General features: G+C 38.9%; 1 protein-coding gene across 1 annotated transcript; it reads right to left on the bottom strand.

The window, feature by feature from the left end:
* On the bottom strand, positions 1-24,914 carry slc6a2 (solute carrier family 6 member 2). The gene is made up of 15 exons (XM_034148416.1): positions 24,789-24,914; positions 24,021-24,465; positions 22,005-22,136; positions 20,235-20,469; positions 12,970-13,108; positions 12,162-12,296; positions 11,775-11,878; positions 9,760-9,884; positions 8,169-8,281; positions 6,852-6,980; positions 5,624-5,723; positions 4,721-4,821; positions 3,120-3,287; positions 2,196-2,267; positions 1-1,710 (listed from the first exon to the last, which is right to left on the bottom strand). Exons 2-15 carry the CDS (start codon positions 24,313-24,315, stop codon positions 1,687-1,689), a joined length of 1,872 nt encoding a protein of 623 aa, XP_034004307.1. The 5' UTR covers positions 24,316-24,465; positions 24,789-24,914; the 3' UTR covers positions 1-1,686.
* Between the last annotated feature and the right edge of the window lie 1,162 nt (positions 24,915-26,076).

The following is a 26,076-nucleotide window of genomic DNA, read 5'->3' on the forward strand; positions in this document are numbered from 1 at the left end:
TGTGTGTACAAGGAATTCTTTATTATCATAGTGTGAATACTTCAGACTTCTTTATAGATAGTTGTCACTCACGTTCAACAGGACATTGGTATTGTACACAGTATTTCTGTAAACATAGTCCAGGAAAGCCAGGGTGTATTTAACCACATTCAGTGACAAAGTAGCCCGGGGTTACGCTGAAGAATATTTCATCTAAATAGTTCATCTTTAGCTATACATCAAACACCATGTTATGACTGTGGACAGATACGCTTAAAATACTTTACATTCACGTTTTGTTATAAACAATTTGATAAATATAAGATTATACATAACAAAAGAATATATTTTTTATATCTTCTTATATATTCCACATATATTTGATTTTTTTTCTTTGTGGCTTTATTCCTTTCAGTAAGGGTCTCTTATGATTCATGGCTCAAATTCAACTTCATTCCAATAAATAAAAAAACATTCTGAAAGGAACATTATGGCACTTTTTTGGTGGTGAAAAAGTGTAATATCAGAAAATACGTTTCAAATGAATATATAAGAGATGTTATCATGCACTTGATATACAGTGCATTCAAAGAGGAATTGTTATTCCTTTGTGTACTGTTCACTAAAAGCATACTGTATGGTCGGCAACAAAATCCCAACAAACACACACACACACAGTATCTTTCTCTCACTCTTTCTCACTGTGTTTCTTCGGAGCAAAAGCCACAAATACTCTTCAGAAGTGCTGAACATTTGAAACATTTAAAAAAGTAAAAGTCACACAACAATTTTAAAAAATGACAATTTGTAACAGTTACGCCATTTGTTTTGCTGATTTTCTTCCCCTTCAGTTAGCAGCCAGGCTACCCAGTTCAGCCTTAGTCACTTCTTTGAGATTAAGGCCTGGTTATGTGTGTTTAGCCTTTCAAAGCATACGAGGTGTGTTAAGCCTGCCTCATGGTCGTTTAAAGCTAAGGAGTGATGCATGCGTTATTCCCTTTTCTGTAACAGAATGTGACTCAAAAGCATTATATCAGGCCTGACTGACATGAACATCTACGCTAAGGAGCTTCAACTTCATGCACTGTTGACTCTTAGCTCTTCAGTAGATATCAAAGGACTGGGTCAAATCAATAGAGCCATTCAAAAACTACACAACTTTACTTTTTTCCTGTGTGGACTGTAAGAAACATGGAGTGTCTCGCTTGATAAGGCACTGACACAGATAAGCCACTCTGCCAGGAGAACGGCAAGAACAGAGACTCTCTTCAAACTAAAAGTAATCATAACTGATGAAAAAAAAAAACATTTGGGTTACCTGTATTATAATTAGCAGGATATTGTGATGGTTTTGGTTTTAATTTTACTTTATCTCCCTTCCAGGAGATGATACTCACATCACATATATGTCCAGTTATGATTCATTACAAGAATATTAAAACGATGGGCCTATAACAGTACTTTGTCCCCCTGGGGAGCCCTTCCCTTATAATCTGAAGGGGTTGAATGGTAAAAAGCCTAACTCTGAAAACAAAGGGCGTGAAGCTACTGTTTACAACTAATTCCTTGGGTGGTGTAGGGAGAAGAGGCAGGCTGCTGAGAGAGGATGGAGCCTGGTGCTTTTCTTGTCTGTCCGACCACTGGTGGCACACAGGAACTCCAAACACCAAATGTGAGGATGGATGAGGGAATTCTGGGTATTTGTCATCAGATGGCCAACCAATGCTTGAGCTGCGAAACAGAAGACAATTTTGGGTCAGTTTTGCGACTCATGTCAAATATGTTCTATTTATTGTATTCAAATTATCCTATCGTTTACTTTTTTATTTTTCCTACTTACTGAGGCCTCTTGTGTTTTCAAGTTTTCAAGTTTTCAAGGCTTTTATTGTCATGTGTGCATAGCTACGGTGTAGATATGACAACGCAAATCTTAGGTCACAGGCCCCTCCAACAGTGCAACACAATAACAGATACATAGTACAAGTATAATGCTTATAATGTCAATTAATATAATATATATCCCCATTAGTTTTTTTTAAAGGCACTTTTTAAAAGGCCTACGCCCTAGGTGTCATCTCTGTTAATTGTGATGCATTCTAAGTCAACACATAAAGCACTTCACAAACAACTCCATGTGTCCATATCCAGATTAATTGCAGCCATTTAGCCAGTTCAAATTAACACCCTTAATGAAAAGCACAAACATTTGCCCTTACTGTGAACTGCCGTATATTTCCCTCAGCGACCAAATGGTGTTCATGCTCTGGAGTGATGCAATAAGCTATTCTCTGCAACAAAAAAAGAAAATACGACACATTATTCCCAACATTTTCATAAATACATACATACAAGACACTCTTCAATTATTATACATTCTTGTATCTTGTATTTATTTTTTATTTGATCCTTAAATATTGCTTTCTAAGTGACTTTACACTTTGGCATGTTGTTAGAGGAGACACGTACTAGATGAGATACAAGAGGTAATGCAATTGAATGTAACATCTGGCTATAATAACAGTCATTATGGGCTTTATCTCTGAAAAAAATATTCAATTACATTTTGAAAGCTGTGAGGGATTATGGGATCCGTATTAAGAACTTCAGAGATGTTTTTTCTGGTTAATATGAGAAGCGGACAGACACCACTTGATAGGTGTTGACAGGAGATTTCGGCAAGAATGTGTATCCTGAGAACCTGAGACGAATCTTAAATCCGGAGTTCCAACGGGAAATGCCAACGGGATGTGAGGATTGTAAAAGTAGAGTGAAGCAGACACTGTTTGTCTCCTGAAGGATGAAAATATCTCTCGGGTGCTTTGATGATTGCGATCATAAACTCTCAATGCTTTGAAGCGATCATTTCATCTGAAACTGTTCTCACGGTGTCATCGAGTCGAGAGAGGAAAGTTATCTCCTTAATCAGAAGGTTTTGTCCAGGTTTTATTGGACAGAAGAACATACTGTGCGTCCTTTAGTTGCAAGCCTATTTATTGCCAGTACACTGTGTTTTATTCTACTTTATTTATACCGTACAAAATGTTCCGATAAGGGTCATTGTGTCCCTCCACTGTTCATCCTGGCAGTCATCTCAGTCTTTTTTGTTTAACCCTGTGTGACGAACATGTTTGGATACTCACCTGTTTGAATGTTCCAGATACGCTGAGGAATTTATAAATGGCATAACAGGGGACAAACATCATGGAGGACATGGCCACACCCCAGCCAACTACGTTAGACCAGTAAGGGAAGACGTAGTCGTCATACTTCAGGCCTGACGAGGTCACTGCACTGGCTATTACAACAAACTGTGAAGAGAGAAGAGAGAAGGGGGGAAAGGAAAAGATACATAGGAGAAGGTTACATCTAATCTTCTAATATTGTCCTAATGTGCAATGTCTCTTCATTAAAGGCACAGCTTGTGATGCTTCAAGTGGCTTGTTTTCAGGTACAAATCATTGTCACTGTATAGCCTACAGCAGATTGAGGTCGACACACCCTTTTTTAAGTACTCACGGTGAAAATGGTGGATATCAATATCATTTTGAATGCCTTAATGTGCCATGAGACAACCCTTTCATCTTGGAAACTGAAGTTGTTATCTTTATCTGCTTCAAAGCCACCATACTCCTATGACGAAAACACACATTTGACCTTGCTGATCTATATCTGCCTCTATCAGTCAATCAGTTTGTGTTATTGTGTCAATCTGGTTGAATTGGATTCACGAATAATCGTATTATAGCACAAAAAAACGGACCAATCAAGGCAGCGGTAGACCAGCAACTACTGTGTTTTGAGAAGTAAAATGTAAGTTTTTTTCAATGGAGTCTGGTGGCTTTAGTGAGTACATAGGTAGTCTCATTGCAATGTAAAGTGGTGAAAGTATTTTAAATACAGTGTACACATAGCTTTGATTTTATAGATCCTTCTTTCAGGTGGCTACAATATGTTTTTGTGGACGGTAGTACCTCATACAACCCCTCTTCAAGCAATCCAAACTATGCCTTTCATTTGATTGCAGCAAATCCATTGATGCTACGAGATGAAGTAGAACAACATTTGTTGTGTGTCTCTTGTGTTAAAGCACAATGGTTTACGGTAAAATGCTCTCTTAACAGAGAGGACACATGTAATTGTCGTGCTCCATTAAGTTGGCAATTTCAAAAAGGTAAATGTTCTCATTTCGAGTACAAAAGCATGTTCAATGGGGCAGTACTAAATATATCTGTAAATAATGGATTTGTTTTTTACTATTGTCCTTTTTTTCTCACAATGAGGAATGACCAATTCTCCTGAACTGCATCCTTTGTTACTACACACTTCCACAGTTGTGCAGAGGAGGGTGTAGACAGCCATCTGTATTGAAGGAAGCACATGACTGTCCACACCCCGCTCCCCTGGACACAACCACGTGCTTCCTCTAATGCACGTTGAGTTTATTTCACCTGCAAGTGAAGGACTCGCCAGGAGGAGCACTGAGGTTCAAACTGTCCATTGTTGCACCCTGTGGTCAAGCTTTTTCCCCCCAACCTATTACATTACGCTATTGATTCTTATAAGGGTTTACATTTTGATTCCTTTGGTAAATTAGGGCATCACAAACTACCATATGTATTGGATGCAGGAGTGCTGTTGTGTCTTTTATGTCATTCATTATTCATCTGAATTTGTCTTTGGTCTAGGATCAAACAGTATGAAACAGCCCAATGAAAAAACTCTACTGTTTTTATTCGCTCACCAGCAGAAAAGCTGGGCTGACAAACTTCCAGCACAGCCTCCAGTAAAGACCTGGCTTGAAGCCCATCATCCGCTCAATATCTTCACTGAAGCGGTCCACACCTGGAGTGAACATGAAAGGTTACAGAGTAAAGGTTAATGTGGTGAGTAAAGTAAAAACATTCAATCAATGTAGGAGCAGCAGGCTCTTAGTGCAAAGTATGCAATCTCACTGGACAGAAGGCAACACAACACACAATGTCTATACTACTGTTATCCTGGTTCGACCAGCATTTCTGGTTTATTTTTCTGCCCTGGTTTCACAATTTTACATTATTTTTCCATATTTACTTCGTGTATTTTACCTTGCTATATCTAAGTGTCTACAGATGGCAATGAGATGGACTACGCCTGATAGGTTAGATACTGTTTGCCGGCTGATGTGTGTCTTTACAGATACAATCTCATGACTTGTGCTTTGTTTTATGCCATAGGGGATTTCTTTCATTATTGTGTCTTATGGTAATTAGTTATATATGTAAAAATGTAATTATAAAATCGACATTCTCCAAGATTGAATGAGGACTTGTTGAATTTTCTGGAAAAGGGACACTAAGTAAATTGTGGAATTTAAAACTCTGAGACATAATTTTCTGATAACATTTCAGCTTTTTTGGAGTTCACAATTGTTGCTTTGCTGAACCTAAAAACAGATATCTACTAACTTGACCTGTTTCAGTTTGTCTGTTAGATTATGGCAAGACACTGAGCGAATGGTTTAGTGGATAAGACGTTTCAGTTTTTTCTTGCTTATTCTATTCTATAGAAAGTGAGCTGTGCTGCTAATGTAATGTTGTAATGGAATAAAAATACATAATTTAAATGGAGAAATTGTGGGGTAAAAAAGTACTGTAGAGTTTCATACCGTAAAACCATGACACTCCAATGGCCTCGATCAGAACAGCAAACAGTATAGAGGTCCCCGCTGCATACTTATCTAACAGGGTCAGCACGTAGATCCCACCCTACAGAGGAAGAAAGAGGAAGAGAAAGTTAAGTGCGTGTGTGTGTGTGTGTGTGTGTGTGTGTGTGTGTGTGTGTGTGTGTGTGTGTGTGTGTGTGTGTGTGTGTATAAATCTTCCTCTATGAAGAGAAGTACACCCTTGTGTGGACTCAATAATCAATGGCCTCTCAGACTTAAAGCTTGAAGCTTGACTTTGAAGAGTCGACATGTGAGCGAAGACAAGCCTCACCTTGATGGAGATGGGATTTCATGTGGATCAGAGCTTATGTACAATAAATCCTTGATGTGTATCCAGGGTGGAACAATGGATATCTTGTGCCGTGGAACTATTGGAAAGGCATCATTCACTACAAATAATTTCCTTCATTTGTAAAGACAAGAAACCATGTGAATCAGTAGTAGCTTTCTGTCTCCGATGTCTGTTTTTTCTGGTATTGATAAGCGTTTCTTCTTAGTGCTGATGCCATTTGAATGAATAGGGACGAAAGAGGAAATTAAAATGTCCTCCAGGATACAACTTAAATTGAATTGTAATTAGTCATCTTGTCTCATGCAATAGCATTTAGGATCTTTCCTTTGAAAGAGTTCTGTGATATTTTACTTAAACTTTCCTGTGACGACATCAAATCATGGGACATGACAACTTCCTTATGGGAAACAGAGATTTCAAGTTTAAAGCTCTCAATTGCGATTCACACTCCATTACTTAGATATACCAGCCAACTAAAATAGTTTTAAAACAATTATTTTTGTATTGTTCTTTTGAATTTTACAGTGTATGCAGGTCTTAGAACAGCATTTGAAGTGTGTTTGATTTAAATCCATTTTCGTTGGGATTAGATTAGAACTTGTGAACACAGACAACGTTTTTGTTGTTGTCGTTGTCTGTTTTTGTTCTGTGGTTTTTGCTGTGTTTTGTCTTCAGTGTAGGTCTTACTACTGTATCATCTTATGAGTGTTGAAAATCAAAATATGGAACATAAAAATGTATTTGTGCATGGTTGGAAGGATTGCCAATCCTGCATTTGAAAGAAAAAGTAAGCAGCAGGGATTTGGTTTAATGCGGGGTTATGACAAGTACTTCCTTTAAGTATTGAGTGTGAATGTCTCTTTGAAATCTGATACTGACATTGGTGATGCAGAGGAGAGCAACCAGGAACGTTCCAAAGGCCGTGGCGAAGGTGAAGACCTTTCTGTTCCTCTTGAGGAACTTAAAGTCGTCCGACAGGCCTGTGATCACCGCCTCCATGCCGCCCATCTGGTAGACACAAAAAGAGAGGGACATAAAAAACTGAATAAAAATCTTGCACCATTGAAAGTGTTTTAAAATGGAAACCTTTCCTTGACTTTGACTTGAGGATTTCAGTCAATTGTGCCTTCTTGATATAAATATAACAAAAACATTACTGATCATTTGTAAGAACTGCACAAGTCTGCTATAGTATGCTGTTATACTGTACTCTAATGTTTTATGTCATATATCCATGGGAAATGTTTATTCTTTACAGTGGTATGTTGCAATATCCAAACAAACTTACATTTAATTGGGCAATTCTGTAATTACAATATCCTATACTTTGGACAAAATTGAATACAATAAAACGTCATAACCAACCAGGGCTGGAAATGTGTCTTTTTTCCTATACTTTAGCAAAATGATGACGTACAGGCAAAGGCACAGACCTGTTACAATAAAAAACCCGTTCATAGTCAATTTCAGTTTGTACTGACCTGCTCCTTATCTGATCTAGTGATTAATGATCGAGACGATAAGTTAATTGCTTAGAGACATTCACCGACAGATAACAGGAGATTAAAGCCTCCCTTTGATTCAGCGCCTGAGTCATAGGACAGATGTTTTGTTAAATTACTTTCAACTTTTGAAATGTCAAAGAAGTACATGTTTTTCAGACCGTTTATTGGGAATCCCAGTTGGAAGTGAGAGGCAATTTGAGGTAAAATGTGATTTCAGCAAAGCACAAGAGCAGCATGTAAGCTTTCTGACATCGAATTCAAACTGACACATATACGGTTTATATACACAGCACTTTACAACCACATCATATATTTACTTAGTTATATTCACCATTAACCATTGTCCCTGTTATTGTATTTGCACTTTTAGACCTGTGCTACCTCCTAAGTTTTGAACTTGCTTAATAATTTCTACTTCTGATCCTAAGAATATGATTGAGTTTGAAAGAACATCCATAACATTAATCTGTTTGCAACTTACAAATTATTTATCTAATATATCATATTCCAATTACTTGTATATAGACTCTTCTTGCACTATTTCTATTCTATTTTATTTGTATTTACTTGCACTATTATCTGTTTCATGTGTTGCACTGTTGGAGGAGCCTGTGACTGCCTATGTTCAAAGGACAATAAAAGCCTTGAATCTTGAATCTATAAAGACAGAAAGGTATCAGTGTGGACTCACCGAGCTGTCAATGCCCAGAGTCAGCAGCATTATGAAGAACACAATAGCCCAAAACGTCGAGCCAGGCAGAGTAGAGATCGCCTCGGGGTAGATGATAAACACCAGTCCTGCCCCTGTACACACACAGAGAAACGTGCACACACAACAGTTGTGATTTCTGCTGAAAAGTGAAACTTAAGTTCCATGACCAAATCATTTAATCATTAATCATAGCAAGTGCGAAAAAGAAATACAAGATATACTTGCAGAATTATATCATAATACAGTATTAAGCCAGGCAGTGATGGATTTATGAGATTAACAATTGGAAATTGTACAAACACCAATAACAACATCTATTTTTCATAAAATCACATGTATTTGTATGTGCAATACAAACAGTTTATTTATATATATAGATATAGATGAAGATAGATAGATTTTTGAAGTGATCACAGGTGGCATGTGATAACGCATTTTATAAAACGGATAAGTCAAATCAAGCAATCTGATTGGTTCTTAGCCGTGATATATTGAGCGTATATCACGGGTAGAATTGTAGTTACTTTTCACAAGTTAGTATCCCTCCGCGTCTGAGAAAAAGCTACAACCGTTACAACTGTTACATTACGTCCGTTACGAAACTAACTAACTAACTAACTAACTAACAAAGCTTAAGATGGAAATCACAGGTGGTCACTCAAGAGGCATGTGATAACGCATTTTATAAAACGGATAAGTCAAATCAAGCAATCTGATTGGTTCTTAGCCGTGATATAATGAGCGTATATCACGGGTAGAATTGTAGTTACTTTTCACAAGTCAGTATCCCTCCGCGTCTGAGAAAAAGCTACAACCGTTCCAGCTGTTACATTACGTCCGTTACGAAACTAACTAACTAACAAAGCTTAAGATGGAAACATTTAAGGTTAACTTCGCCCGCAAGCAAGCAGGAACACAGCAGAAATACACCAACCACTGCCTTCGCAGTACCACCATTCAAAAGCTTTCTGATGCGGGTCTTGAAAGCAGAGAAAGTATGACCATTAGTACTGCTACTACTACTGGAAGACGAATCTCGGGGACCGGAGAAAGTGGAGCAATATTCTCGCCACGCCAAGCAACAGCCTAGAACAAATAACCACGTAAGCCATTCTACTGATGCTGGACAGTTTTTCAGTGGGTGCACAATAAACGGCAACATACAAATGAATGTAAATAAATAACCAAATAATCGATCAACGCTGTCTGTCTAATATGTTCGCTAGCTGTGTGTTGTTGCATAGCAACCATCTCGCACTATGGTTTGTGCAGAAGGTAACGGAGGGACTATTTTATTTTGAACATCATTATTTACTAATAAAAACTATTTACATTGGAGTGTGTATTTTTCTTTCATATTGCCATACTTGGTAACCGTTTTATAAAAGCAATAGCTCACTTCAGGCCGTGATATATGGTAATTATATCACAGCCGATATGACCACGGCCTGTCGTGAGCTATTGCTTAATTAATTCCAGAAACAACCTGACATACTAAAAGCTGACCACTTTTGATTGGTTCACAATAAAAACGTTAAATATTATTGCCATATCTGACACCAGCCCTTACCCTCTGTTGCCACATCTTCTATGTTCACTCCATGTTTATAAGCCATGTATCCGAGCACAGAGAAGATGGCAAACCCTGATAAGAAACTAGTGACGCAGTTCACAGTGCTGGTCAGGAGAGCGTCCCTGGAGAAAGAAAACAACACAAGAACAGAAATATGTTCAAAAGTTTCTACACCTGTTCATCTCCCTTCCCTTAACCCAAAAACTGTCCAACCTACGTCATCCACGTTATCACAATGCTGTGTTTTAACTTTGGCTAGAGTTAACTTTAATTCTTTTTTATGAGGGACTAAGTGTCGTTTTATAAAAAGACATAAAGCCAGTTGTATTCCTCTGACTCACACATGTAAAGTCTTAAAGGGGCCATGTGTCACTTGATATCTTTCAAGTTGTACATGGCTTGATCATCTGCCAAACACTGAGTCTCAGGGGTGATATTCAGGTTAATGAGAAGCTTTCGTTCTCCGCTGCTTCGAGTGAGCTGCTCTGTGTTTACATACCTGAGCTTATCGGACTAACTAAACACGATCAATTTGACCATGGCTATCTCCTAAGCTGAGAAAGCAGAAATCTTTCAATAAAGCTTATTCTCCCTGATGACTTTCCATCTAAAGAATGCCTTCTTCCTGCGCAGGCTGTGATGGAACCATTTAAAGTGTATTCATTGGTATTCAACACAGGTGCAGCCTCACATCACTGTGCCTCCCTTAAGAGCATGCATATGACACTAATACATGATTTCAGACGTAAAATATGTACACAACCCTGATGAGACAAATACGTGATGAGGTAAATTAGTAAAAGAGAAAGGAATGTGTCTTTTTAACATCCGAAAACGTTTCCAAGTCATTAGCACTGTTATTTGAATACATATATCATAATTAGCTTAACATACAATTACAAGATTTAGATGTCAAGTACATTCCAGAAAGTTGGACTTTTTCAAATCATTGTTTATTAGAAAATCTGTAGTTATTATAGGCCTAACTGAATTCAGAATATATCATGGAAATAAACCAGATGAGGCATTTCAACAGGTCAAGGGATCGTTTGAAAGGGAGCATTTCATGTAAAAAAGAAACAAAGATTTGGCAGAAGACTGCGTCGTTGTCTTGTACTTTTCTGATTGCTTTTGAGGTTTTCCTTGAATCCCTGAGTTTTATTTCTCACACAGGTGATTGTTATAGAGAACAGACTGCTACACTCACTGCGCTATACAGTACCTAATGCAGAGTTCCTGCATCTGTTTGGGCATTCAAACAAAAGTCTGTGTTGAGTGGAGGTTTTTCTAAAAGCACCAGCTAGTTCAGATTTGCTCGTTTGCTGCATAATACAAATCCCACCTGCCAGCAGTCCACCACATCTCGAAATAGGACATGAAAGGGAAGGAAGGCAGAAGGCCCCATTGGAAGAAGACGGTGCAGGAAATGAGAGCGGACAGAAGAGGAGGGGGTCCATAAAGCTTATAACTTACAGTAGAGCACTTGTTTAGCTTATAGGAGCCCCTGGGATTTACATTTCACCTGTGGGAAAATAGTGAAATGTAATTGATAAGAACCGTTTTACTTTAAGATAGCGGTACTTCATGCTTTGATTTACGTGAAGCTTCACTGAGATATTTTGTGTCTTCTAGTGAGGTATATTTACAACCATTCAAGGTTAAACTTCTGTTTTTCCAACAGCGTCTGCCTCCAACCTCCCCACTGCAATCCATTCATGTGGAAAAAGATAAGCTCACTATCTCATGCCTGCTTTTTCTGAAGAAGAGCAGCAGTATGACAAACCCAGTCAACATTCAGCCTTTGGCTATTATCAAGAAACCTTTCCTGGCCTGTACTTTATCTGTCCTGTTAACACCTGGCCATTCGGGTCAGATGTACAGATTAGCATCATCTCTGCTGCTCAGTGATCCAGTTACATGCAAGTAAACTGCTTGAAGCGAGCAGGATGTTATGTTACTGTGGGCTTGTTTTGGACTATCAAAAATCATAAATAACATATGCAGGCTCTTACCTGTAGCAGTTGTTGTCAAATTTGTTATAACTGGCAAAAGCAATGAGCACCCCAAAGCCTGCTCCCAGTGAGTAGAATATCTGGGTGGCAGCATCAATCCACACCTATGGCACAGAGAACAGAGAACAAATCATTTAAACTCCTACAGAGTAATAAATCCACAACGACTCTGACGTAAGTATTACTCCCAGAGAAGAACATAAATGGAAAGATCTGAAGTCCCATTCAGAAAAGGATATTCAATAAGAATAACATAAAACTGATGGTCTCTTCCCTATTGAAACCTGGAACAACAGACTGAAAACAATAATCATTTTAACCATGGAGACCCATTCAAAGTCTCTCCAAAAATCACGAATGTGTTGTGACCAACAAGTAGTCTCTGACCTCCAGATTGTTGAGCCGCTTCAAGTCTATGCTGAGGTAGGCCTTGATGCCATCCTTGGCTCCAGGTAGAGTTATGCCTCGGATCAGCAAGACAACAAGGACAATGTAGGGCATGGTAGCTGTGATGTACACCACCTGAATACAAACAGATAAAGTGTGAAAACACAAAATATTAATGTTTTCGTTCACCAAACAGACACAGAATTACTGACAGTACTCCTTAAAAAGGTTCAAAATCCCTCTCCTACTATCTTTCTGAGTTAAAGTGCTAGGCTAACACAGCAGAGAGAAAAACGGTACATACGTCATGTAAAACTATACGATAACAAACACTGTGTTTGCAATTTAAATCATAGTCTTTTCAACCTTTTATGGCATGGGTGAAAGTAACTGCAGTATACACAGGGCCGTCCCTCCCTACAGGCAGATCACGCAGATTGCGTGGGGCGCCTCAACTGAGCTCCACTAGCACCCCCCCCTCCCCGTCGACGCTCGCGAAACAGAGGGCCTCATAATCTAACTTTGCGTGGGGCCTCAAGTTGGCCAGGGACGGCCCTGAGTTTACATAACGCATTCAATGTAAAGGGGAGGACAGTCTCCAGTTGTCAGAATGTTTATTGCTGCCTCTTGACCTTTTGACTCAGTAACAACCGTTTCCAGTAAGCTGCTTTACAAGATGTCTGTGTAATGTCTGTGTTACGCAATCACAGCTACAAATTGTAGGTGTCATAAAATGCAAGGGTTATATATAGTTAAATAAACAAAGGTAAAAATGGAGAAAGCAACATTTGGTGGTCCAGGCCTGTACCTTCCCTGAGGATTTGACACCTTTCCACAGGCTGAAGTAGAGGATGAAGAGCACCACCACCAGACACACAGTCAGCTCCCAGCGGGGCAGGCCAAGGTCCTGGATACCCCTACTCTCATGGAGATGCAGCACACCCCGTCTGCAGAAAGACAAAACACACACAAAACTGAAAAATGTATCATTATATCTAGGGGATATATTTTAATTCTTATACACTGTTGTTAACTCGGACGATTTGATGTGAAGTCATTATTCTATGGTATGTTTTCAACGGCATCAGGGCCCAGATACTTAAAAAAAAACATACACCATATAACACCCTTCATGCAGAAATGGGCAATTATGGCTTTTGGCAATAATTCATGGGTCAAAGACAACATCAGGAATGTGCAAACCCAGGTACATACAAGATAATACATGACCAGTGAAAAGAGAAACAGAAAATCAATTCAAATATGGGAAGAGAAGTAAGGCTTATTATTGGAGTGAGCATTGCATTGACAAGAACAAGAGCACCAAAGATATACAAGGCTTTCTTGGTTTACGAGGAAACAGTGGAGCTGCAGAAACCTTCCTGGACAGTATAAGGAGAAATGGATTTGAGAAGGCAGGGGTACGAGGGGGAATACGGAGCTATCGTGAGTGGATTCTATTCAGGCCTGGATCGTGGAAATTGAAAGCTTGCCAAATATGTACACTGTGCTGCAGTGCTTTCACTAAAATAGCCCTCATCAGCACAGAGAGAGAAAAAAAACAGGACAAAGCTACAACCCTGAAGAAGCAGATGGAAACACTCCACTTTGTTTTTCAAGTGCTTCTCCAAACAAAAGTACTGGAAAGTGTGAATGCAGTGTCAAAGTTGCTGCAGGCGAAAGATGTAGAAATCCAACAATCAGCCAGCCTCCTGAAAACCATTCAGGTCCTATCTGCATACTGAGACGATTGTTACCAGGTCCAGAGAACAACTCTATTGCTGAGAACACAGAGTAAGTTTGTGGAAGTTTGCAAAAGAAACTCCATTGCAATAAACTTTGTTAGGATGACAGGCTCAGGGATGGCAAGAGTCATTTCAGGATTAATGTATTCAACTTTGGAACTTCAATATCACCCATTTATCACCGAGGTTTTCCCTCAATGTGGAAAACAACTAATCTGTTTCAGGCCATCCATTCTAGCACACTGAACAGGACTCAGGATGATGTACTTTACCCTGTGCGCACAGAGCCTTGTGGACAACTATGGCAGGGATTTATCCACAAGTTTCTCTGGCCAATTCCTCAAACACAAGCCTATTTAAAATATGAACTGGAATATGAAATATGAACAGCAATATCCTTTTGTTGGCCAAAAGGATATTGCTAAAATGCTTATTATAGAGGATCATTTAATGATCGCTTAATGAAGTTTGCACTGCAATGCTGTTAACCCTAACCCTTAAATTACATGTCAAAATAAAGTGATAAAGTCCTAATAAAGGAGAAGCATGAGACAAGAAAGACCCAATGGATCGGCCATAATCTCATCAAGGGCCATAACTTTGGATTTTAAAAGAATGGTTAATGACTTTGCTGAGCCTATAAGAAGAACGTCTATTGGTTGATCTGTATAGCCTATGGGCTTCTGCTTGTAATGGAGCAGAGTTTATGTTCAAATTAATGGTTTACTGTCGTCCAATACATTTGACCAACAAGAATGTGATGATAAAAGATGATCCAAGTGGTTGTGTGATCGGGGGGTTTCATCTGTAATGCTGTTTTGCCAGAATGTCAAGTTATACGAGAGTTATACGGTGCAGGGTTTTCTTCATGGCTATTAAGCTCTGTCTGCATTTACATCTTGATGAGCATAACTTTGCATTTATCTTGATTAATTTCCTTTGTTTTTTGTTAGAATCTGTTGAGTGCCATCAAATATTAAGGACGTTTTATTAGCAGATCATGCTGTGAGGCTTACGGTCTTGTTAGATTAAAGCATTGATGGATTCCTGTTCATATTACAGTCCATTGTTCTGCTCAAAGGCTTGTCGCTGTTTGTGATGGCTTCTCCTTGATGACATAATGATCAGTTGTCTGCTTTTAGCGGGAAAGACCTTTAGCAACAAGGCCTGTGACAGTCATGTTTTGCTGTTATATGGTACGTTATTTTGATTGGCAACATCTAACAGTTTTTTGACATGTTTTTGTCAAACAGGCCCACCCAGTCACAGCCCACGCTGTAGGTGTCTGACTTGGAGTTTGAAGATAAAGTATTTCCAATCTGTTACATCCACATCTCCCAAGTCTATCATTGGCCAAACAATTGTCAACGCGAAAGAAGATTAAATATATTTTATATACAGTAAGTATATCCATCTCGGTGAAAACTTGGTCAAACTGGATGATACATCTGTTTACTGGCTTTTAATGTATTTACTATGTGTCTCTTTAACTCTCTCTGAACCTGACATTTAATACTTTTGAAAGCTTTGGCATTGTTTGGCTTTTATCAGCCATTGTCCTTGGGCTAAACACTTACTATCAGATCAAGATTTAAATGTGTTGTTGATCCCTAACTAAACAAAGAGAAAAATGGCAATTATTTCATAAATGTCTTAATATTGTTTCTAGCTGTGAGCTTAGTCTTTGAATGTCTGCTTTGAGTAGTTTTGAGGAAGTGTACAACTTCATGGCCAAATCCATGTGATGTATCACAGTTGTTGTTGTTGTGGCCACTTGGTCAGAAGTTGCTTTCAGTATGATATCCTGACAGTAAAAAGACTTAATACACAAGAATGTTTCAAATCAAAAGTTGTGGTCTATGCTTATTTGTTTCATCTAGAGAGTAACATATAATTAGTATCAATCTGTTGTTGTGCATACATTAAGTATCTGGATTCACGATGTGTAAAACATTTTTTTTTTTAAACACGTAGGTGGCTAGCCTTACTGTGTCAAAAGTGAAAGCTGACAAACATCGTCTGTCCCTACACCCACACGTCAAAATCTTAATTGGGTTGTTTGCGTCTGACAATTTGTGCAACTTCAATCAATCTAACATTCACGCCCACCACACAGAGTGACTGGCCTGAAGATGAGAAAGTTGGTGTACAAGCTTTACACAATAATGTATACTACTTTGGATGTGTACAACTAAGTGCAACACAAAACATTCCTTCAAGAAAAGTCCAAAAAGCCACTATGACAGCTCACATGGTGCTTTTGCGTGTGGATTCTCTGAGCAACAACAACTTTCCCTTCAAGTATGGCCAGATAACATGCCTTACAAACTATTTTGGCCAGCCTCATTGTCTAATTGATGCAGTCAGGTTTGGTACCATATAATTGGTAATTATTTGTTGTTTTCAGCAACATTTAGATTTCATTTCAAATTGGTAACATGGTTCAAAATCGTTGGATCTACTGTTGTTCACAAATACTGGGTAAGATCTGTTCCAATGCATTAAGATTCTTCGGGAAATTGCTCTGTAAAGCAGTGTATTCACAAGGCCTCAGCAGACAGAAACATCTGTCGGTGAAGATAAGACTCCTTATGGGCTGAGGGGCGAGGACTGTGGTTTCATCTTTACTGTAGATCACCTGCGTCTACTGACAGAGGACAGGAACATCTAGCTGCAGGACACCAGCAGACACACAGTGTCTCTTACCACAAGGAACGACGTGTACTTTAAGTGGATATCAAAATCCTGCTGTCAAATATATAAAAGCACCTTTGTTTCTCTTACATTTGTCCTAAAACTTTCCTCAAAAGAGATTCAATTAAGTTGTGATGTTATGGGTTGATAAACAGGGGAAGTGGATTTGGATCTTGCTTACGTAACGGCTCGAGACAAAACACGCGATTAGGAACACGCAAACCGAAGTCCGTACTGAAGGGACCAAAGATCTGTGAAACTGGTCTTCTACATGTTTCTTATCTTTGGCTGATAATGAATCCAAAGCTATAAGGTCTTTGGGGACGCAGATAGTGGCGTGAAGACTTCAGTTTATTTGGAGAGAGGAATTTAGAGTCATGTCTCTGTCCTGGAGGCTTCGTGTTGGTGATGTGTTGTAATGCCTGAAGGCCTCCTTGTACATCTGATAGTATTGATAGTGCTCTGCCAGTAAACGCTCACTATAACATCAATCCAGGTCCCTTTGGCCCAGTTACTCTAAACACATTTACTCTTATCGTCACTCAGCGAGCTGGTTATGCTGCTATCCTTACACTCAATGTCGCTCTCTGTATACTTCAGGCTGGCGTGTAGCCTGGTCATAATGTGGGTTACAGAATGAGAAATAGGGCATAAATAAAAAGGTCTACAGACGTGACGATCAAAACACAGCGGAGGGGGTTTGTCTAAATTAAGCACGATTTAAGTGGTTAATTACAAAAGTCCTGTACTTGTTATTTTGAATGTAATTCTTCCAATAAATAGGTTACATTTCATGTGAGATTAAAGTGAAGAGGATTGTTTCTTAAGTGTCCGTGTAATTAGATCTTTGTTTTTAAATGAGGGCACTTTATCAAGTGTAGTTATCCTTGAAATGAAATCAGATGTGTTTGCCTCAGGCTAAATCTAAAGAGAAATGATATGGGAAGCTGATAATAAAATGAGCTGGTCTTGTCGTTGCTGATAAAATAGTAAGATACTGAAACTGACTAACATTATGGCTTCGAGTGGTTACACCTGCCAGCAGGGAGACTAACACATTGTTTGTGGGATACTTTACTTTGCAACGGGAGCAAAATCATCCATGAACGCCAAACTCAAGCAGATTAGATAGAATTATGAATCTCTACTTTGTGTAAAAAATACGTCGAGATTTGTCAGCCTTTGGTTTAGTTATTTGCAACCGACCAAAGAGACCAGGTTATGATTTAAAAACAACTAGAGACCAATTTGTGATGGAATCACACAAGACGCAACGCCCAATTAGGCCAAAGGTGTAAAAATGGCATTTCCTACTGGCCAACTTCCAGCGTCCTTGATAAGACCAAACCAATTTTTGATATGTTTTGTGCATCTTGCAAGGTTTTGGAGCAATAGTGGTGACAAAATCCATCCACAGCCAGATAGACATAACACTGGGCAAAGTAGTGTGTAGAGGTAGTTCCACTTCAGCAGGTGTCACTAGCATCACATGTTGCCATGATGACACACAAAGTACAGCCACTGAAGGTGGGCTGGAAGATGACTGTCATAGATGGCAAGAGGTTATCATCATTTAAATACGGGATGACAAACAACTCTACTGGAAGTCAATCATTATGAGGCTCTTGTTGGTACACATCACACATGTTAGAAAATAGAGCTTGTCTGAGAACTTCACATCTTTTAATAATTCCCTCACCCTGCCAATCTCAGCTTGGAGTGGACTGATTGTCAGTTACAGAAAGTTGCGCAAAAGTTTGAGGGGAGGTTGTTTTAAAGGCAATTTGAGCATTATTAGCACTTCTAATAAGGCATTCTGGCACCTTATCAACTCAAAGCCCATCCCAACAGCTTAGTGATGTATTGTTTCTGCACGTGTAGTACAGAGAACTGTTGCTGTGGTGGGGGGATTAACTTTTGGATGTTTTTTTGTTCTCTTGAGAGAGCACACATTATTAAATTAATCACAGAGAAATGCCAAGAACTCTCGTTTCCAGGTCAGATTTTTGGCTGAAGCCATGTTTTCTTGGCTGTCTTCACATATACCCTTTCGATCCACATCATTCAAACAAGACCTGTCACATGATATCATACCATCTGTTCCTCTCAGCTTCAATGGTTTGGACTGTACTGGTTTTTAATGCTACATATAGCGGCATACAGTAGTTTAAACCTGAACTTGTATTAGGTAAATGTAGAGAATATATGTAGGGTTACTGAGTGAACGCCTGTAATTATGGGGCCGAGGTAGTGAAAAAGCCTTTAGTTTGAATGATATTGTTTTGGGTTTAACTGAATTCTCAAATTAGGGATATGTACTGTATATTCTAAACATGCAAAGGAAAAGAAGCAAGCCACCTTGTAAGAAAGTATTTTTTTGTATGTGTTACGATGTTTATGCATTGTTAGATTCGTCATTTCCATCAAACAAAAACAAACATTTAGGCCGCTCTAATCAATATTACTATTTTAACAAAGGATCCAATGACTAAATGTATGTCAATATGTCAGTGTTGTGCTAAAGAAAAGATCCATTAACAACGGTTTAATGAAAAACTAAACCAGATGAGATACACTTTATTAGCACCCTCATTATGATTGTATGTGACAATTCATTTTAAAAGTGTAATAGTAATACTGGTTACTGTTTTGAGCACCTTGGCTAGTGGTGTAGAGTCTGTAAAGTTTATTTATTTTGCTTCTTTCTTTTTTTTCTGGAAAACTACGGTCATGATAGCTGACGACAGTAGGCTCAAGAGGACATAGAAGAGTTTAGGAGGTGAAGCAAGAGACTGTTGACTCAGTTGGCCTCCCTCTGTCACGCTGAGTCTTGGCATTGCTCCTGTGCTCATATCTCGCCGTAAGCAGGAGGATTTATTGTCCCCTGCTGAGCCGAACCCCATGCAGGATCTGTCTTGAAGGACCCTATTGTTGTCAGTCTGTCTCTTCAGATCTACTGCTGTTTTCCTTTGAGTTAGGTGTAACCATCCAGCAGGAGCATACTGTTTATACTTCTGATTTTAAAGACAGCCAGTGATAGTGATTAAATAAACACGCTGTACAACTATGGTAGTGGAACTTTCACAAGCTCAATGATTTGCCGGGATGCATGCTCAATGTATTCTGTGCGTCACGCTTAGCATGTGTCTGCTCTACTGTCCAAGTCCCTTCACACACTTCCTCTGGGCCGCACAGTCAATCTTCACAGAAGCTAAGGGAAGAGCTGGCTGGCTTTGAAGTATAAACAGATGGAGCTTTTTCATGCACTTCAAAGAGTTTATGTAAACACATTTATAGTGAAAACATTTATGATTGCATTCAGTGATTGCTCCCCCCTCAAAATCCACTGTTTCATGTCTCTTCTACATCAACATGTGTCCCCTCTGTGTAAAGAGATTCTGAAAGTTTCAGGAAAAAAGATTCTCTCACTTTTTGTCCTGATCCATTTATATAAAAACCTGTCTGAAAATGAGCTGATCACATTTTGGCCACTTTATGATGTCATAACGATTTTTTTTGGCTTGTGTAACCATTAGCCAATCACCAACCAAGGTAACCCTTTTCCTACGGTTGTATTAAATGTTAATCATGCAATGGGCCGTACAGTAAAATGAATGACTCTGAAATCACTCACTCATAAAACTCTGCTGCCGGGGTCATCTTGTACTTGGCGTAGGACCCGTTGCCAAGGAGGGACCCGTTGACGGCTTTGGGGTCGGTGCAGTTCAGGCTGTTCCAGATGTTTCCACATAAGAGCCACGGCAGATCCCTGGTCATGGAGGAGTACAGGTAGTAGAGGGACCAGGCGATGATGACATTGTAGTAGAAGCCAACATACAGGGCTATGATGATCACAGTGTAGCCCACACCTGAGGAACACAGAGGTATTAGTGAGGAGGAACAAAAACATTTCTTACAGTCACAAAGTGCAAGTTCACTTAAAGGTCACCTATTATGCAAAATCCACTTTTTCATGAATTTTACACATAAACATGTGTCTCCTCTGTGTGAAGAGATTCTGAAAGTTTCAGGAAAAAATATTATTTTTGTCCTGATCCATTTATATGAAAACCTGTCTGAAAATGAGCTGATCAGATTTTGCCACTTTATGATGTCATAACGATTTTTTGGCAAACACTTCAGAGACATGTTTTGTATATATCTGAGACCTATTATATATTGATAAAAAAACAGTATAATAAGGGACCTTTAATGCAAACTGAAGTGGACCACTGGTGCAACATTTAGATGAATTTAGATGTTATAGTCAGTATTCTGAGAATAAAGTAATATTTTTATTTCAAACTATTTCTGAGTTCTTGAATGCCTTTGGAATTTTTGCTTTGTTTGCTATTATAAGTTGAATCTATTTAAACTTAAGAGTATTGCTTTCAACTAACCTAATACAGTTATGTGAAATCTGTTGACATAATACATTTAATTAAAGTCAATGCTTCAGTGTTTTCAGTGTATATTGTTGCCATTTTTGCCTTTAATCTGATGCCTTGTGCTCCTTACGACATGTGACTGAAGAAAAGGTTGTCTACCAATCAGAGGGTCAGCGGTTCAATCCCAAGCCCCTGCAGTTCACATGTCCTTGGGCAAGATACTTAACCCCAAATCAAAGTGTATATAAGTCTCTTAGGATAAAAGTGCCGGCTAAAAAACATGTAATATAATGTTTTCAGTCCTATTCACAGTCATATCATCACCATGAGGTAGGTACACATATCTTTCCCTCAGCAGAGCAGTGAAGGGAACATTCACATCGTAATTTATCAAACTTACTATTCACACATTTTCACTGAGAGCTGCTATTCATCATTTGGCACAAGTAAATTATGGGATGAGTGGTTGTTTTTGTCTCCACTGGAATGTTATATCCTCACGTGAAGACAGAGAAGCCGTTAATCTATCATCCACTCATTCTCCGAAGGAAAAAAACAAGCCCTCCTCGGTGCTGAAGCCAATAAAATCAGTGAGTGGTGATTCAATAGTGCAGACTCACCCAGGTACTTATCTGACAGCGTTTTCAATGTGACACTTAATATAATAACAATCTGTTGTTTAAACCACCACACTTCTAAGAAGAAGTCAGGCTGGTGTGCAGCTGTAAAACACAGCAAGGTTTGCTTTACTCCTTTCTCAAGTCGACATTTGAAAACAATAGACAGGGGTATAAGGTTGAAAGGGATCATGAACATACAGAGAGGTGAAACGGAGAAAGAGGGGAAGATACAGAGAGATTAGTCACAAGTGACACTTCTGAACCTTTGAGGGTTAAAGGACAAGAACAAAGGGATGAAATTAAAGGGCAAGAGACAAGAAAAGGAGGATGACTGGGCTTTATGCAGCACTGTTTAAGAGGTTAGACAGGCAGGTTCACATGTGTGTTACAGCTCACCTTTAAAGGCAGGGCAAATTTTCCAAACTGTAGCTGCCCCTTCCCTGTTGTACTGGCCCAAGGCAAGCTCCATGTAGAACAATGGCATCCCCGCAATGACCAGGAAAAGAATGTACGGGATCAAAAAGGCACCTGGAAAGAGAAATAATTACATTTCATGCTTACTGTACATATCGTATGCATTTTTATTTAATCGCTCATATGTCTTTTGTTTTGCTTACAGTAAAACACTGATATAGGATAGGTGTATAATGAGGATATAAATGCTATACTAAAGTGGTGGTTTGGGGACTTGACATTGTTGGAAAAAACAACATTTCATGCGAGCAGGAAGGCTTACAGCTATTTTCATGCTGTGCCTCAGTTGACTGTCCAACAACAAGGAAATTACCCCCTGTAATTTAATTGTTCTGGACACTGTCCATCACAAATGACACATTATCTACACTAATGAATACATTTTGCTGAGGGCCAGTATGATTGACAGGCCAGAGGTGGAGCTAACCCTGTGGGCACAACATGTTGATTTTGGCCATGTGAGTGGACACATATGAGCCCTCTGTTGATGGTGAAACAATACAAGACAATCTTTTATTGATTCAACACCCTCTTCCTCTCACTGTGGTGCAGCTGCAGTATTTAGTCATTTAGAAAACAGTGAAAGTTGGCAATCCGCCACACTTGTTTTTTAATTGTAGGTAAGAGCAGGAAAAGAAACCTTACAGTGTATTTTAAACAGTTTTAGCAAATATGCTGATGATGCTAAATCATTTCATGAATCATCTGACAGTGTGAAACAAAAGAGCTAGAGTTTATTGTATCTACACGAGAGATAGACGATATGACGATATACCGTATATTGTCAACACAATCTAATAGCGTCTATTATATACTTTTAGTTTCTATAATGTCCTAGAGATACATTACCAGGTCTTTATTTGTAAAGAAATGTTTCCCTTAAAACTTGAATTCATTCACATGGAGTATACAATACGCTTTACTGTTAAGTTCCTTTATAAAGACTATTTATTTATCGAATATTTAGAAAAACATTATCATTATCTGTTGATATCGTTTGAGAATAATCTACATTGTGATAGATGGTTTTGACCATTTCGCCCAGCCATACTAAACACATGATTTTGTGAAGGTCATATTTTCTTTATCATATCTACATCAACACTGTCTTCTTATCTAATACATATTTCCAAGAACTGAAAGTGGCACAACATTAAAGCAACTTTAAAATGCATCCATCCATTCAACTGCATGTTTACAGTGTCATTGGGGCTGGAGCCGATCCCAGTTTACAAGGTGCCATTTGAAAATAACAACATAGTTAATTTATTATGACCGTTTTCGTCATATTTTTTAACACACAGAAACAGAAACACTTCAAAACCACCTGTTACCTTTTCCCGCCTCACTACTGCGCACCTTAGTTTTTAAGGGTGGTTATTTCTTAACCAAAAATCCAGGCACTTGTATTTGTAAGCTGTATTATTTATATGTGTGGATACATTGGGAGTTGTAAAAAAATAAATAAAATGAATCTGGCAAGACATCATCACTTTCAACTCTCTGACTGTTTCTATGTGCACGTCTTGATGAAATGAGGAATTTCCTTCTTCATGTAAACTACAGTGAATTCACTTCCACATCAATACACTTGGGACTATTAGAAAGTTAATCAAACAAGATTAAAGGAACTAGAGTTGGGACAACAACATATTAAAATACCTTAACTCTGAATCTAAATCTAAAGAAAAGTAATTGCAGTGTCAAAACATTTGCATTTTTGAAAGATTTCAAAGTAAAAACTAGAGGTGCTTTGCCATCCCTAAATGAGAGAACACCAATGAAGAAAAACTCCTATCATTTCACTGGAGGGGCTGATAATAACTTGTGTTACTTCAAGGACTTCTTACATGAATCAAAGTTGTGTGACCTCTTCGAAATGTTGAAGCATCTCTGCACTCACTGTCCTAACAGATAACAAAAACATGGTGTACTCACCTCCTCCATTCTTGTAGCACAAATAGGGAAATCTCCAAACATTGGCCAGGTCCACCGCGAAGCCAATAACCGAGAGGAGAAAGTCCATTTTCTTGCCCCAAGTTTCTCGTTCCTCCTCGGTGGATCCTGGGGGACCTGCGAGGTGGCCAGGGGAGGGGATGATGGAGGAACTGGTGTACTGGACGCCATTCTGGTCCTTCACCAGTATCAGTTCTACCTCCCTTTTCTCCACATCGCACTGCTTCAGCGGGGCCACCGATGAGAGCTTGTGTTCTGGCACAACCTGGATATTCATCTTCTCCCTGGTGCTCTCGCAGCACCCTGCGGGTACTTGCAGAGCTCAGGGTCTGAGTCGATGCGCTTAAGGTCCGAAATCCCGCTGACAGCAGCTGGATAAGCGATAATTCGCCACCCAAACTTGAGTTGATACCCCCGCATACATTTGCTGGAGAAGAGGGAAGAGAAACAGAGTATGGAGAGGTTTGATGTGTGTGCGTAAAGTTTAAGTACAGAGAGAAATACAGGTGAGGCAAGGGGTTAGGTTACATTATTCCTCAAAAAGTAAGACTGTGGTATGAATACATGAAAAGCGTTAAGAGAAAACATTGTTTTTGTGGTCTGATGCACAGCTACAGCAGGTGAAAGATACTTCAGAGCTGTTGCCTCTCCATGCGCGCAGAGCATAAAGCGCGCTCAACAGTCAATCAAACAACAACCTACAAATAAGCATCATAATGAGAAATACAAATCGTTATTTGAATATATCACCGTTGCTAACGAAAGGTCTGCAGTTGAAAGGATGTCCTCCGTACTTGGTGAATCTAGGGGCACTTCTCCATGACCCGATGCTGCTGTTGTCCAGATGCATCTGAAGGAAGACTGCCCATTCTGAAGGAACTATAAGACTCGCCTTCTCCAGCAGGGACGACATAAAAAACCGAGCTTTTAAATCGGTTTCCTATCTCTCTTCCACGTGATATTTTTTAATTGAACACTTTCTTTCCAGTTTCATGCGGATCTGGTAGGATAGTTGTTTTTGTTGTCAGAACTCAAGTTCCCATAAACTTGTGCATCCACTTCAGACCTGCCAGGGCAACAATCATCCGGGACAATAGTGCTATTACCATTAATCCGCGTAAACATAATAGGATATTTAATAAATAACTTATTCTTGTTAAAAACTCTTTATAAATGATGGACGTGGGCGTCTATTTTAAGAAGAATTTGCCATGTCAAGAGCAGAATAAAAGACAGATCCTGTCTTTGCTTTTCAGATTGGCACTTAGATATATAATTTACCAAGAGACATGAGCATTTTACCTTCAGAATTATCTCAGTGCTTGCATTTCAGGTCCAACAAAACTTTTTGTAATGTTTTAATTTCGACTTTATCTGTTTCTTCTCTGTACTAAACATATTGAATTACGGTTTTCTAAGAAGCCATGAAAGCACTGTGTTCCATGTGTAATTCAATTCTACAGCAGCTTTAGCCAGGGGCAATGATTTTTATTAGATATGGTTGATCAGTTCATCCCATTAAAGTCAATGAATGTCCTCTTTGCTCTCCAGTGCTTGTTTTATAAAACCCTAATAGGGTTGGTTTTGGGCGTTTTGTTTGTGAAGATTGAATAACTGCAGTGATGGTAAAGCAAAGGACCAGGTAACAAGGAAGGATAATGTGTTATTACTGTTGTCTTCTCCTGAATGAGTTATATTCTTTTGCACTTTGTTTTGTATTGCCAGGTATCTGTCAAGAATCACCACGTGTTTTGTGTTAACATCATGATAGTGTTTGATGGGTGGTGTCTTTCTAAACATGTGTGATGGTGTAAGACCGGGTTTCCTTTCATTTTAATGTGCAGTAGCGTTTGATCTTCCCTTAAAGGTAACTCACAGATGTATAGCAGATTGAGAATAAACTATAAAAAGTACCAATAATCATGATTTAAAGACGTGCAGGACTGCTAAAGGCAAACTTTTATCATCCTTCACCTATTACATCCATCATCCTGGATTCCAGCTGCAATTCTTGAGACCTCCTTCCTCTTTCTTAAGG

This window comes from Trematomus bernacchii, unplaced genomic scaffold (assembly GCF_902827165.1).
Source record: "Trematomus bernacchii unplaced genomic scaffold, fTreBer1.1, whole genome shotgun sequence".
Classification (NCBI taxonomy): Eukaryota; Metazoa; Chordata; class Actinopteri; order Perciformes; family Nototheniidae; genus Trematomus; species Trematomus bernacchii.